This window comes from Ambystoma mexicanum, chromosome 5p (genome assembly GCF_040938575.1).
Source record: "Ambystoma mexicanum isolate Mex_15411 chromosome 5p, UKY_AmexF1_1, whole genome shotgun sequence".
Classification (NCBI taxonomy): domain Eukaryota; kingdom Metazoa; phylum Chordata; class Amphibia; order Caudata; family Ambystomatidae; genus Ambystoma; species Ambystoma mexicanum.
The window spans coordinates 949196891-949212134 of NC_090930.1; the positions used below are offsets into that span (position 1 = coordinate 949196891).

The 15244-nt window shown below is 45.0% G+C and overlaps 1 protein-coding gene and 1 pseudogene across 5 annotated transcripts in view; one reads left to right on the forward strand and one right to left on the reverse strand.

Moving 5' to 3' along the window:
* Positions 1-15244, forward strand: part of COBL (cordon-bleu WH2 repeat protein) — a 1669181-nt gene that overhangs the window by 1053608 nt on the left and 600329 nt on the right. For all 5 annotated transcript variants that reach the window (XM_069613403.1, XM_069613401.1, XM_069613405.1 and 2 more), the window contains one exon: positions 1631-1828. In XM_069613403.1, coding sequence (XP_069469504.1) covers positions 1631-1828 — 198 coding nt within the window. The remainder of the gene's footprint in view (positions 1-1630; positions 1829-15244) is intronic.
* LOC138481846 (U5 spliceosomal RNA) lies at positions 1955-2044 on the reverse strand (annotated as a pseudogene).

A 15244-nucleotide genomic window follows, 5' to 3' on the forward strand; every position in this document is an offset into this window, starting at 1 on the left:
TACATACACCCCTTCTCCCCAGCCGCCTCCACACACACTCCAAACACCACCCCTCAACATACACACAGACATGCAAACAGACACATACACACTTACCTCACTTCCGTCTACCCGAGCTCCTCTCGGCCACGCCTGTTAGTCCCAGCACGCACACTCATGCGCGCGCAACAGTTGCTTAACGGTTAGATTTAGAAAGACAGCTCTGTGCAGTCATAGAGCAGTCTTTCTAAATCGAGCTTTGAAAATGTCGTTTTTGTTAAAACGACATTTTCCTTTAGTACCGTTCCGTTCAAAGGTGGAAAAAAGTCATGCCAGACCAGTCTAATTATGTGTTTTGACTATGTTTTTGTCAGGCTTTGATTTTCTTACACAATAGAAATAAAATGTTACTTAAACGGGTACAAATGCCGCCCAGTGGTAGCTGAGGCTAGTGTCCATTAGATAGGGCTGGAGGTGTCCGGCGGCACTCGCGCCTGCGGGAACAAGCCAATTGGTGAAAGCATCCGCCTGATATCCTTAATGCAGGGTGAGCGAGTGGACAGCTGTGGTGGTACAGCACCAGCCTGATGCATAACATAACAAACATAACTGATCAGGGGTTGAATTTGTTATGGAATCAGCGGCCTAGGGATTAAAGCCACTCACATGATTTAGCCCTGCCCGGAACTGGTCTAAAAGTGGGAGTACTGTTATGTGCGTCGGTCCGTAGGAGCACAGGGAGAGTTTCTTGGTGGGCTGATTTCCAGATGACGAGAAGACCATGTAGGGGGTTGGTGTTCCCCACTGACTGAAAGAACAATGGGATCCATTTACATAATCACCCAGACTGTTCTTGAAGGTGGCAGCTGTTTTAGAGCAGCTAACCAAGCAAAACCTCTTTTTGGGAAAGTACACTATGAGAGGGGATGGTTAAGCAGAAGAGGGGCATTGAGGCTATGAGTTAATCAGTAGCCAGGGCATGGCACACGCTCCCAGTTGAGGTGGCAGACGTAGACAGTCACAGAAGTTGAATAATACTAGAAGTTGAATAATAATAGCCAGGGATAGACTTGACAAAGCAATCTCACTTAGAGAGCAAGTTGAAAGCTGGAGTCCTCTAACGCCACCTCTTTCCCTATCACTGCATGTGAGGGATGGGTGCATGGCGGATTCGGTTTATTGGACTGGCGGATGCCTGTGTTTGGTTTGTGGTTGAATGAATGTATCCGCCGTCGGATGGACAGACTGTTGGATGAACGGATGGGGAGTTGATAACTATTCTAGACGTGCGACGATGTGTGAATTCAATTGCTTTTATTTAATGTTTTAAAGAGAAAATTGAAAGGGAAAATCATTAGCCAAATCAGTGTGTTTAGGTGTCCTAAATCACCCCCCCCTTCCACACCACAGTGTGCTTCCTCTGCGGTGACTCGATGTTTTTTTAAGGGCACTATCCAACAATTTCCCCAAATATTCTTGGATGGAAGTTTGTTTATATAATTGCACCAGTCCTAAAAAAAATCCAGCGATTATTTCACATATAACCCTTGCTGCTCTTCTTTATGGTTCGTTAACAGTGACTTTTGCTCTTTCACTTCTCTTCCCCACTTTGATTTACCCGATTTAAAACTGTTATTTAACTTCCTTGCAGGGCTTTTCAACAGTTCCAAACTCGCCATCGGCGAGCACACGCACCCTCGGTTTGGGGACTTCACTGTCCCTGTCCAACATCTCGGGCATGACGGAGAGATCAGAGGTGAAGAAGCGCAGGGCGCCGCCTCCGCCGGCGGGGATGACCCGGCGGGCTTCCGGCCCGGAGGAAAGCGGAGAGGACAAGCGAGCTCTGAAGGTATGTGGTGATTGCTACTGGACAGGGCCAAGGGTCAAGAAATAGATTGATAAGTGCCATGTTCCACTGTGTGCCTGCTCATCCATGTGCCTTGTGATGCGTTATTGTTGCGTGCTTCCATACTTCAGTATAGGTTATTCTGCGATTGCGTCTTCTCCACGGAAATCTTTAGTGAAAGGTGAAAGGTTTATTCGGTTTGAAGAGAAACCAGAGTATGCTTACGCTGTGATTGTATGTTGGCACAAAGAAGATACAATGGGTTTGGCTCAGGGGTGGACTGGGAACTAAAAGAGGCCCTGGAATTAATTACTGGGGACCAAAAGAGGCCCTGGAAATAAGATTCAAAGTGGCCCCATTTGACACATCTTCAGCAAGCCCAATGCTTTTCCTATGAGAAAATTTGGAAATATCACACAAAAGAGGCCCAGGGTGCAGAGGCCCACCGGGAAATCTCCAGAGTTCCCTATAGGCCAGTCCACCTCTGGTTGGGCTTAGATCATTTTACGGAGCTGGAAATTTAGATGAATACAGAAGTGTAAAGTGTTTTTGGTGGCAGGAGTCTATTTTGTGAGACAGCTATCTCTGTAATTAGATCTTTCATGCAGAGTGTGTTCTTTGGTTCTATTCATAAGTTGTTTGAAACCATTGTCAACGAGCAGGGACTCCATCAAAGTGGTTTACACGGGGTTACACTGATGGGAAACGTGTGGTTCCTGGGAAATGCACTGCTGTCCATATACATTAATCAATGACTCAAAAGTGAATGTTTTTTAATAGATATAAACACTCAAGGTTTGAACTTTAGGGCCATCGCTTTTTTTGTCGATTGCCAAAGCGCTGTACACAGAGAGAGAAGCTTAGATTGGCCCGCAGGACCATAGGGCAGTGTCCGACATCCCTTCGGCCAGTGGGAGCCAGTTTTGAGGTCCATTGTGGCCCAGTTAGATGAATTGGTGTGCTGTGTCGCCGATAGCTATAAAATCCATAATTTTTCATACATTTTCCCAACACTGTGACCCAAGTACTAATCAAACACCTTGTTGTTAAAAGTAGAAAACTGCAAAACATGAGATTTGTTTACTTTTCTTTTAGTGCCAGACACATGTTGTGTTTAGTTTGTTGAACCTTTCTTAATTGATTTTTTACAAATAAATAGTTCATTAATTCAAAGTCATTACCAACAACACTGGAGAGCAATCAAGTCATCATTGAAACTGCACAACTTCCACAGAAAGGTTTCCTTGCTAGAGCACCCTAACACAACGTGAGTGCAGCGGCACCAAAGACGGGCTGGGCAGTTCGTTGAGGTTCTAAGATATACCCAAGATCATCAGGGGCCATCATATTTTGCAACAGTGTTTCTATGGTTATGGTGGAATCCCCACTCTTGAGGGTGGGTAAATCTAATAAGACATGGGCCTCATTACAACTCCGGCGGTAGCCGTGCCGGCAAAACCGGCATGGCTGCCACCAGAGTTATGTTTTTACCGGCACCCGCGAATGGGCAAGAACCGGGTGATGCCGAGTTCGGCGATCACGGTAATTGCCCATTCGTGGGTGCCAGCAATAAGGGACTCCCCATCCCCATTCGGCCCTATAGGGCCGAATGGGAATGGGGAGCTTGGATGCACCAGCACCATTCACAACCGGTGCATTCGACATGCTGTGCTCATGGGTGCCGCTCTGCCCGCCAGGTCAGACCTGGCGGGCTGACAGGCACCCGCGAGCACAGCTCGTAGTATGGCGCTCCGGGAACTACGGTACCGGCATGCTTACCGGTCCCGTAGTTCCTGGACTGCATGCTTATAATGAGGCCCAAGTATTTCCTGCAATTCTGAGGAACTGTGCAGAATTTGTACTTCCAGGAGTAGTGACAAACTGTGCCGCGCAGAGACGTAGAGGCAGCTGCATAGGCCTGCATGTGTCATTGGATTCACCTGCTACTCTCTCCCTCCTTAGAATGTTGAAAAGCATGCCCACTGCCCATGATGATAACCACTGGCAGCCCTCCACAATATCAAAAGGGGAAGCACCAAGACCCGATGTCCCTGAACTTGCACTGCACGGGTGACATTCAGCCTTGCGGGCATAGCTTTTGGGTGTAGAATGGGAAAAGGATACACAGCTACGAAATGTTCGAAGATCATACAGGAGCATAGAGAGTGCTGATGCAAACTGTAACACCCTTTGTCCTAGCTTTGTCAATAAACAGTGCAAGCTAAAGAAAGTTCCTAAGGAGCAGGACTGGGCACTGAATTTACAAGTGTATGCATTGAGGAGCTCATATGCCACTCTGGAGTTGTTTCACACCAGTACTATAGCTGTCCTATGTCCAATTACTTCCTGCACATCAGAGTATTTGCCATCTCAATGTATTCACGATAGTACACAGTTCATGGAAAGCATCAACTGAACAATATTTCTCCTATCCTAATTCTATTTATTTTACTTTTGTTTTTGAAAGGTTGTTCTGGGAAGTACATGCACTCACTATTTAAAGTTTTCATAGATGGTTCCATATGTACGACGTCCTTTCATTGACAGTATTTTTTCGATGGGTTTTTCTATGAAAAAACTAATCTAAAAATACAGGGGGTGTTGGGAAAGTGCATATAAGGGATAGGGGGTCGAGAATAGAGAAAAACAACGGGGGATGGGGTGCTTGGTGTGAAGCCCCCAAAATAAAAAAAGAGAAATCAATTTCGATTACTTTTAAAATTGTAAAATATTTGTTAAAAAACTGATCAGAAAAATAACTGTCGGTAAATGACATAGAACCGTTCCATATCTTCCTAAAGGTTCTTCCAGGTAAATAGATGGTCTCTAACAGAGAACAGTTTATACTGGCGCATCATCAAGAGCAGAGGTCCAAGTGGGTGGGAGCGGTCGGGAGCGGTGCTCCCATACTTTTTATTTTTAAGTTTCACTGTTCCTATACTTTTGTTTTAAAAAGAAACCGTTATGGAATGGTTAGGTTTTAAAATAAAAGTGTAGGAAGCAGTTGAAGTATGCACTTCAGTGCACTCCACTGCACATTCCCATAAATAGCAGGTGTGTTTGTTTGGAATTGTGTGTGGGAAGGGCGCAGGGTTGCGGTTTGTGGGGAGCAAGGCAGACCAGCTGGGAACATAGTTCCACTACTTCTTTTCGTACTCTTTAACCACTGATCAAGAGGGGGCGAGATCTCACTATAGGACGACGTCTCTTAAAGACTGTTATGACGGTCGACATGCCATACAGAGTTTAACATATGAACAACAATGGCGGGTGATTTATCAGAGGCACTCGCCTGGCTCAAAATCTGAAGACGTTCTGATACGAAAGACCATCTACTGCGGAATACATTCGATTTCGTATTGAACACCCGCCAGGGAATAACATCCACGTTTTGAGTTTCGTCTATTCTTCTCCTTCTTACTGCTGGAGATCAGCGCACAGTGCGTGCCCTGTCATATCTCCCTATCCGCTATTTGTAGTGTGCTAGCTTTCTGTAGTGCTCTGCAGATCCCAGTGCACTAACAGCTCACAAGCTCTGCACTTGCAAAAAACAAATGCACAGTTGACAAACACGATGATTGGACAGGCCTTCAACATAGCCCTCTTGAGAAAGTGGTAGTCTCAGCTGCAGTGTTCCTTTCCAGCTGCAGCATAGAAAGAAACTATGGGGAGTTTGAAATTGCTCGTTCCCAAGAATTGGTTCTGCAGTGGAGCACCGCAGCTAGCCGAGGCATGATGCTGACTTGTCAGGCCATGAAGTGAATCCTCCAAGCTGGAGGAATTTGAGAAATCTTCTGAAGGGGACCTGGCAGCAGTTATAAGAAGGGGTTGGTCTCTTCAGTGGACCTTACAGTAAAAATGGCTGTTTTAGACTTGATAAAGCCAGTTCCGAAGAAGCTGGTGGCCTGATTGGAGGCTCAGCTGAATCCAACCCTCCCTGCTGGAAGAAGTATATCTAAGGCTCGATGACGCTCAACCTATTCTACCCGTGACGGGAGCAACATTAGGCAAGCCACATTGCATTCACATTGATGATAATCAATTAGTCCGTAGTCCTCCCAATGTGAATCTAATTAACTTACACAGTCACCAGACGTTGAAATAGTCTACTGGCTTGCACCTAATGGAATCTTTTGAGGTACCTCCATAGGTTTGGTTATCAAATCCACTTTGGGAAGAAGGTGTCAGGAAGGGTTTAAGGGGGGAGTCCGCTTTCTTACCACTTCATAAGAAATGTTTGAGGATACTTTCACACCTCTGGAAGATTTTCCCAGGAACGATCAATAGGCTATTGTACATTATGCATAATGCCTTTGGAAACAGCATCATTTTAACTGTGTTAATCTGTCCCCTGAGACCATGGTCAAGACTTTTCTAACATTCCAGCTCAAGCTTTCAGAGAGGGTCTTGTTTGCCCTGACCCGGGCTTGTGATGCCACAAATAATTGCCCGAAGCCACGCCTGAACTTCTCACCCAGACAAAATATTTTGAGTGCTGCAAATGGTCATTTGAGATGATCAAACTCCTTCTGGGCATCTATATTGGGGGGAGGGGGGTACAGTGGTTCCTTGACTCGTCCTGCAAAGACCATGAATGTCATACAATTCCCTCAAATTGTCATAGCCCAATATCCCCACTGTGAATTCATCCTGGCCATTCATGAGCAGACAACCCACCGATTTGAATAGACGGTTTATCCACAATTCTGTCACGACCTTAGAGTCCATGTTAAGAAGGGAGATGGCTCTATAGTTGGAAGAATGAGAAAGGTCTTTCGCTCCTTAGGAATAACCAATCTTATGCACTCTCTCATTTCACCAGGAAAGTTATGTTTGTCAATATAGTAATCAAACACTCTAAAGGATTCGTCACATCAATGCCCACAACGCCTTATAAAATTTGCCAGGAAAAACATTGGGGCCTGACATCTTCAGTGTGGGGGGGTCTTGATTGACGTGCGCCACTTCTTGTGGGGAAAAGTGATTGTCTATGTTTTGTCATTCTTGTTCCAGTAGGGAAGGGATTTATAGATCTTAAATTTCTTCTTGAATCAGTTCCTCACTGACCCTTTTCTTGGCATATGGATCCCCATAAATGACATGAGATCGCTGCACATAGCCGGCATCCACTTAGCCACACAGCCATCTAGTTTCTTTCAAACCCAGCAGGTGTTTTCAGGTGAAAGAGAGTGCATTTTTGCTTTTGCATCGTGTATTTTGTATCACATATTTTACTATTTCCAATCCTGTCTTGAGTTCTGACTCTACATTTTTGCTAGCAAACTCTCTTTCCAGATTTTTTATTTTGCATCCCAACTACAATGACTTCTCAAGTCTTTCTTTTTAAATTGAGGAGGTTGCCAGAAATCTCCATGCAGGAATGTGTTTAGTGAGAGCCACTCTGCACTGCAATCCATTGTCAGTGTTTAGTCGCAGGAAATCAAAAATGTCCATTGGTATAGTACCTTTGACCGGTTCATTTTTCAGTAGAGATGTGTTCAGGCAACACTTGATTGTTGGGGTATTTGCGGCAGAGCATTTGATGGTTTGAAGAGCTGGGCCAGCAAAGTCAATGGTACCAATCTTTTCCTGGGTGGCTTTGCTTGCAAATTCACAGGAAATCACAAAAAAGCCAGATTCTGGAGTGAGAGTTGTGTACGACTGAGTTGTAGCTGTAGTGGCACACTGTTGGTTTTTGCCTGTCTACAGATATCAATTACGGCCACGTCAGACAACCTGAATCTTTAGAGTGGTCCCATCTCTCACACCAGAAGCATGTGTACTCATGCTCTTGTCTAGTAATGAGCCAATTGGGTTCTATGTCCCTGCATCGACATGAGAGTTTTTTAAGTACATTTTTTCAAAGAAATTATTTTTTTAAAACGAATTGAAATGTATGTTTTTTTTTTATTTGGGGGTCCCTCCACCAAGCCCCCTCTTCCCTTAATTATAAACCCTATGCCGACCCCTCCACATCCCTTATAGCCCCGTATCCTACCTCCCATATATTTCAAAGAATTTTTTTGATGTACATTTTTCTAAAAAATGTTATCGAAAAAATTCCTGGGGATGAAACAACGTGAAACCGGCAATTGTTGGACGGCAGTCACCTGCAAGCAATGTGCTCCGCACTGCACCAGATGTGAGATCACCCTTATTAGTGTGCATCAGGTCAGCAGATTTGGTGTTTTGCTTGTGTTCATTTATTATTGTGCATTCACGGTCATTAAACCCAGCCCAGGTCCATATGTATCGTTTTTCCTTGCGAGCAAAAACTCTAAACAGTTTTAAATTGAAGCATTTATGGAAGACGGCAGGGTGTTCCCTAGAGTTCCATAGGTGACTTTTGTGGAGTTCTGTGCCCGTTCGCCCCCTTGCCTATTTGCTCGCTCCAGTTTCTGGCAGGTGGGGCTCCTGGGAGAGGGCCACACCGCAGTCCCTGTTTTTAGTTGGAAGAGAAACGTTTTCCTTTTCACGGAACTGTTCATGCCATTAACATTCCGGGAAGTATCATTTAGAAAAGGAGAGGCAGCAATGGCCAGAAAGTTCAACGAGTTCCATGGTACACCATCAGCATGATATTGGGGGTTGGGTATCCCCGGAGCTTTAACCTTAAAACCTATAAGAGAAGGAGAAAGCTAAAGAAACAGCAAGACCTATCTATGAAAGGCTAAGCTATTTCAGAAGTGAAAGAGTGGTAGTTAAGTAGACTAATCCTTGCATGATACTGGCGAGGACTTTTTGTTGTAGTGAGGCAGGAGTAGCGCCTACGATCACTCCGCCCGAGAATAAGTGAGAGGGAATGTGTAGTCTGTCTCGGGAGGATAGCTCAGGGGCAACGTCCTCGCCCTGGAAGCAAGATGATGCGGAGCAACACAGGTTCGATCACCAGGTCCGCACTTCTGGGTATTAAGCGCGTTATAAATAACCTATCATATCATATCATAAGAGATTAAAGGAGTCATTCAAAAACATGTGTATGTTGTTCTTACAATCACATGTACCCTCTGTCACATGCATACTCTGCCCGGTTGCGTGTAGAGACCACAAATGTGGTAGGGTGGCACAACAGGTCATGGATGTAAGTCGGCATATAAATCATACCCCCTCCACTCACACGCTTTTGTCGGGTGTCACCCGCCATGAGTTAGTTCATACTCCAGCCAAGCCCCATACCTGTCCTTAGACTTAAATGGGCTTTCAACCACCAAAAACCGAAACCACTATTTACACCCGCTATGCTGACTCAAAAGGTTGAAGGGTATGTGTAATGCCACATTGACTGTGCACACTACATGCAAAGGCTGCAACGCAAATAACACCATACAAAAGGTACAATTGTCAATTGACAAGTACCAACCCTCTAAGCATTTGTAATGTGTAAACACACAATGAAAACCAAACAATCCCTTCCACTGAGGAATACTCCTTATAGAAGTAATTTATAGACAAAGACATAATTAGTTTAATTTATTTTCTTATTTTTGTAATCTGACAAACATCATCGTAGAAAATGTGTACAAAAGCGACAATTATTGGTTGAACAAACATTAAAATCACAACCAACCGGTGACCATATAGCTCAAAAAAATCCTCTCATAAACTTTCATCTCCATTCATACCAATATCATTCGTACCTGTGCAAACAAACGCGATCTCTATTTTATGTTCTGAAATCAGAACAACCGGTCTATACCCATAGACCTTTGGATGCTAAACAATAGTTATCGTCTCATAAAGTGCATCAATGTATATTCTAAATGTGGTATATATTGTCAAATTTCTTTAAATATATGCAATTGCCACAATATTTCTGTGTAACCCAAGTAGAGTCCAACTCCTGATGTAGTAGGACCTCTGGTCTTGTCCACTCAAGTTTCGCGCAACTAGTCGGTTGAACAATTTCCAACCAGTGCACCTCATCAGGACATACAAATATAAAAATACATTCTTAAAAGAAACTGCAAGTTGGTGTATGATAAAGTTCATTTATCAGTTGTTCATCTGTGTTGATTCTTGTGTATTTCGTACTCCAATCCTTCATTTGACAAAATGAGTTGCAGAAAAGCAAAAGGAGAAGGGAAGGAGACAGACAAAGAAAAACAAAAACATATGTTTCAATAAATCTCTATAACAATTCATTGTATATAGTACACCACTGATTATTAAAAACATAGTTATATGTCTGGCCTTTTCGATGCCCCATCCATCTTGTGACATTGTCTAAGTTTAATTACTTTAAAGTTTTGAAAGGAAAAAGAAAACAAATTTCTTATATATTTTGGAAGGGTTGAGTTGCTGCCCACTGCCTAACCAGCCAGGACTCCCCCAAGCCCGGCATGCACAAAGAACCACTCACATATATGGGAGACACAGTTTATGACCTACATATCTTTCCCTCCAGATGTATTCTGTCTCTGAAAAGCCTAGGTGGAATTTCTCAAACCATTCACACCTACAATTTGCTTTCTGATATTTAATCGTTTATGTGCTACCTGCTTCTAAGTTGTTATGACCTCTGGCCAACAATTTCTTAACCACAAAAACGTGGTTGTCGAGCGGTACTTTGCCAGACTAGTTCACCATGGTGTGCGAGAGTTTGAAGGCCGTTCCGCAGATTTGAATCTCGCAGCACTGGTCTCGTTAATTCCAACCAGTTGTGTCACCCTCCATTGTGCCAATGAGTTCCTTTGCCAATGACTCTGTTGTATAGGCAAGGATATAATATTGGAGTCAATTATTTCCGTTGTGCATAGATTGATCCTAATGTAATATGCATATTTGTTAGTGGACTGGAGTTCGTAGTTTAGTTTGTGCACATTGTTATATTTACCTCATAAAACCGCTTTGTCATTGTTTGGGCAGGAGTCCCCAGTGGCAATCAGGGCGACTTAACATTTGTTCAGATGGATCTAGTGTGCAGAGTCGAAACAGGACCCCACTTACATGTTGCTCACAGAGTCTAGATCGGAAAAGCACAAAAAAGATTTTTCCAGACCGTGTACTTGACACAAACCTCTGTCCCATTTAAAGACTTCAACACCATAGAGTGGCACCTGTCCATAGTTTGCACCACCCCTACCGGCCGCAGACAGCACCGAGAAGCGGCAATCCAAGGGGGCCAGCAAACCGGTTGCTGGCTCCAAGAAAGCTCACCCACGGGACCACCGCAGCACCTGGTCGGAGGCAGACCGCCATGTCACCCCACCTCGAGCAGATGTAGTACTATCCCGATACACTGTGCTGCACTGAGCCAGCAGGCATAGCCCGCATAATGTGAGTTCCTCAATGGCAGCAGACCAGTTGCCGCCCTCGATAGTCTGCAGGTTCGCTGGCAACGTCGGTGGGCCTTCTATTATAAAGCCACATGGAAAACACTTGGCCGACTTAACAAGCTCTTCCCAAGGGCTCTCTCCTAATCGAGCACAAAGTCAAGGTTAACCCTCCATTTTCCATGGGAGGCCCTCCGGCAGTCGGTGTCCGCCGTCACGTTGTCCACGTTTGTATTCAGTGTTCTTAATCAGAGCTCAAAGGGAGGAGCAAAAAACAACGCTCCGTGCGTGTTATGTCACGTGCTGTGTTATCTTAATTTGTTAAAAGGCCAGGACGTGATGTGCCATTGCTCTGTTGCTGAGTGGCCAAACCAATAGAAAACGAGGCATACCGCAAACCAGTCGTCCAAACAAAAGGTGCCGCAGGTACAGATGACTAAAATGCCTAATTTCTATGTATGATTGCTGGAGCATACTGTCCCAAAGGCATATTTTCATACACATTCATGATGTGCTTAACACCACATGAAAGGCGACCACCTGATAAGAATCGAATTGTCGTAAATACAAAGGTGGACACTCGATTAATGTTGTAACACTAAGGGCCATTGAATATCTTCATTAAGGCCAATTTCGTGCGTTTTTAATCTGTGAATCCAGCGGAAAGGGGAGGATAAAGTACGATGCTGTGCCCTATCCTGTTGGGTCAGGGGTCTGCTGGTGATGGTGAGTCGTGATCGGAAGCATCGCCTGGCTCCCAGAAAGGGTGAGTCCAGGCGATCAGGCCCAAAACGTTGCACCCTTCAGACCTGATGCGGACGCAACTGCACCGATTGCACGGGAGGGCTTCCAGAGATACCACTGGTGCCACCTGTGCCATCGGTTGACTGCCGACAACAAAGGTGAGCAGTAATGACACTGATCACCAGAGCGAGGGCGCCAGTGTAATGACATCACCTGCGGCCTTTCAAGGTAGGCAGTGAGAAAATGCACCAGTGAGTGAAACGCAGAAGTTCAGCCACCTTAGCGGCTTCCGCTGTGTGACAGCAGACATTTTTTATGTAGTGTCAGCCCCCAGGACAAGGCCGAGAAAGAAAAGTAAGGGAGGGAAAGGATGAGAGGGCACAAAAAGCAGGCTCCTTAGCAACAGTGCAACATGTAGCAAGGTCAGAGCCGGGCAAGTATCTGGGCCAGGGGCAGAAGGTACATCTGCAAATCATTGCATGCATTCGAGGTAAACAGTGAGACAGGCATGAGGTGTGGAATATCAGTTGCTAGATTCCCGCGCACACTGGTCCCAGTTCAGTTGTCCCTGAGGCCAGACTTTTTGGGATGTATTCCTCCAAATAGAGAGCAGGCTTCTGAAGCTGCGTAGGTGATCCAAGTACCATTCAGAAGTCGGGTTGTTAAAGCCGGCGTTGAGATTAGCGGGGTTTGGATTCCCTTTTCACACTCCAGCGCTGTGGCCTGGATTTCCTCTATTCAGATTCCGGCTACCTGAAATCTCAGTATCCTGAGGTACTAGTTATTCTCTGTGATGATGCTCTGTGTAACGGCTTCTCTCAAGAGTTTCTTTTTCACTAAAATCCGCAGGAAGCATGGAATATCTGGCTTGGAGCAGTACCTGGGTCAGGACGTTTCTTCATAACCTGTACGCTTTCTCTGTCTCCAGAGGCGCTGCTAGGATTGGCTAGGACGTTTCTAAAGGCTTCTGTTAGGGGTTGTTCACAAGTAAAACTGCTTCCTCAAGTGCCCTCTGGAGCACTGCTCAACTGCAAATGGTGTGCTTCACTTCTGTGTCCATTGTCTGGGTGGCCCCTCCAAGCGCGGGCTAAGCTCTACCGCTGTTATGCAGGCCTCCCTCTCACCTGGCGGTCCAGCCTTCACTTTGTACAAACCGGGAGGTTGGGGATTTCATTTCTAGGCCCTGATGGCCTGTTTTTGTGCCATGCCTCTTACTTTAGGTGGAATTCTCCCTTGGAGGTCAAGGAGCTTGTTTTCAAGTGAAGTTTGGCTTACATCCTGTGACATGGAATCCGAGACCATCTTTTTTTGGCATGGGGGGGCTCCCCCCATGAGCCCTCCTTCCATGGTTCCTGCGTCCTGGCATCTCGGGTTCAGTTCCCACAGCCACAAAGATACTGTAATCAAGATCAGTCAGCCAAAGTAAGTATCTGCCACCATCAGCCGTCATCTCCGCGATCCCACAGCCACACATTTCTTTGAATACATTTTCCTGTAGTAGCTAAAGTTTAATCGGTTTGTGTTGACACCCAATCCTCTTCGGCGATTGATCCCAACGTTCTCTTCCAATCGGACTGCGACGGCAATGCTTTAGCCAGCGAAATCCTGACGTACACTATTATTCCACCAAAAGTGTTCTATTTTGCTAATTGCACACTGCTCTCTCCACATTGATTCTGTTTGAATTACTGACATTAAAAAAAGAGAAATGCTTATAAACATACAAAGCAATGAGAGAAACCGATTTGAGAACAGTGAGCCCCGAGATCATACGATCATAACTGCTATTTGTTCATAACTGGTATTTTTCCAGGAAGGCGTGACAGTGCTTTTGGCCCAAGATAGTCTCAAATATCTTCTTTTGTTTGGAAGCAAATGCTTCTGTTGATGTCTGGGATACAGCGGGCAGGATCACGTTCGTCTGAGCTCCCTTCGGTTGGGCGTGCAAGGATGGCAGGGGTGTGGTGGCAGCAGAGAGGACACAGAGTTCACTTGAGCATGCCATTAGTGACTGAAAATACAGGGATCCTTGAATGTTCTGTCTTTATTGTAATTATCTTTTGTGCAGGCTGATTTCTCAAGACATGTTTCGGGTGATGTCTGCCTGATACTCGCTCATGTTATAAAAGCGGTTGCCAGTGCTCTCTGCCTATATTCACGGATCTCGCAGTGATGGCATAGGGCGAGTTTTAACAGCAGAACATAGATCATTATGTTCTGCAGGGCCAGGTTTATATGCAGCCAGGGGTGGACTGGACTACAGGGAACTCTGGAAATGTCCCGGTAGGCCTCTGCACCCTGGGCCACTTTTGTGTGATAACCTGTTTTCTTTGCAAATGTTCTCATAGGAAAAAGGTTGGGCTTGCTGAAAATGTGTAATTTGGGGCAACTTTGAAAATGATTTCCAGAGCCTCTTTTGGTTCCCAGTCCACCCCTGCATATAGCGCATGGGAAACCGCCTTCGCTACCACTGGAATGGCCGATAATGGAATTTGGCAAATCATTTACAAATGCAGTCTGCACGTCACACAAAGAAGCATCATTGAAGGATTTTTCGGGAAAGAGAAATCTTTCAATTGATCACAGTAGATCGAACTATTAAAGAATGCAGGTTGGGAGCAGTCATAACTACATGAGTTGTTCTTGCAGTACATGTAAGACCTGGGAGTGCAGTGTTTCAGCCAATTATACTTTAGCCTTTCTGTGAACAACATGGCTGCCACTGAAGGACGTATAGGCGGACAGGAGAGCTCTCTTCTTTGATGATTTCTCCTAGAATAACTGTTGTTTAATCGTTGTAGTCTGTGAGGTTCTTATGCCATGGACTCAATTCCTTATCATCACAATGGATATCAACAGGCCGAAGCAGAATATCCTGTATGAAATAAAATGGTTCAGATGATTGTAACAGTTTCCTTGGCAGCAAGTTACATTTAGTTCTCATGTTGTCGTGTATGGGTAAGTGGTCAGTGAGTTTTGGTGTTCTAGCAGGGGGGGCAGGTGCTTGTTGGTCTTTTGGACTTTTTGTGTGTCTGTCATTGCTGGTTGATGTGTGGGTATCTGTGCAGGGTTCAAAATTAAAGTCGCGTACGCAGGAGCTAAAAGGAGCTGTTGGGTATCTCACATTAACCAGTGACCAGGAGCTGCCACTGGGGAACTAGGAACTAGTAGGAAGTGGTCTGCAAATCTAACTCCCACATAAGGTGCAAACGTATCACTTTGTCCATTATTTATGGCCCTTTTAAACTTTAAATGTTGTATAGATGTACCCTGTTTATTTATAAATAATCCCAAACCCAGAGTTAAATTCATATAGTTGTGTTTGTTCCGCATCAGTTGGCCTGGGGAGCCAAAAGTAGGTCCTGGTAGCTGTTGGTGTCACCCTAACCAGGCTCTTCTAGTC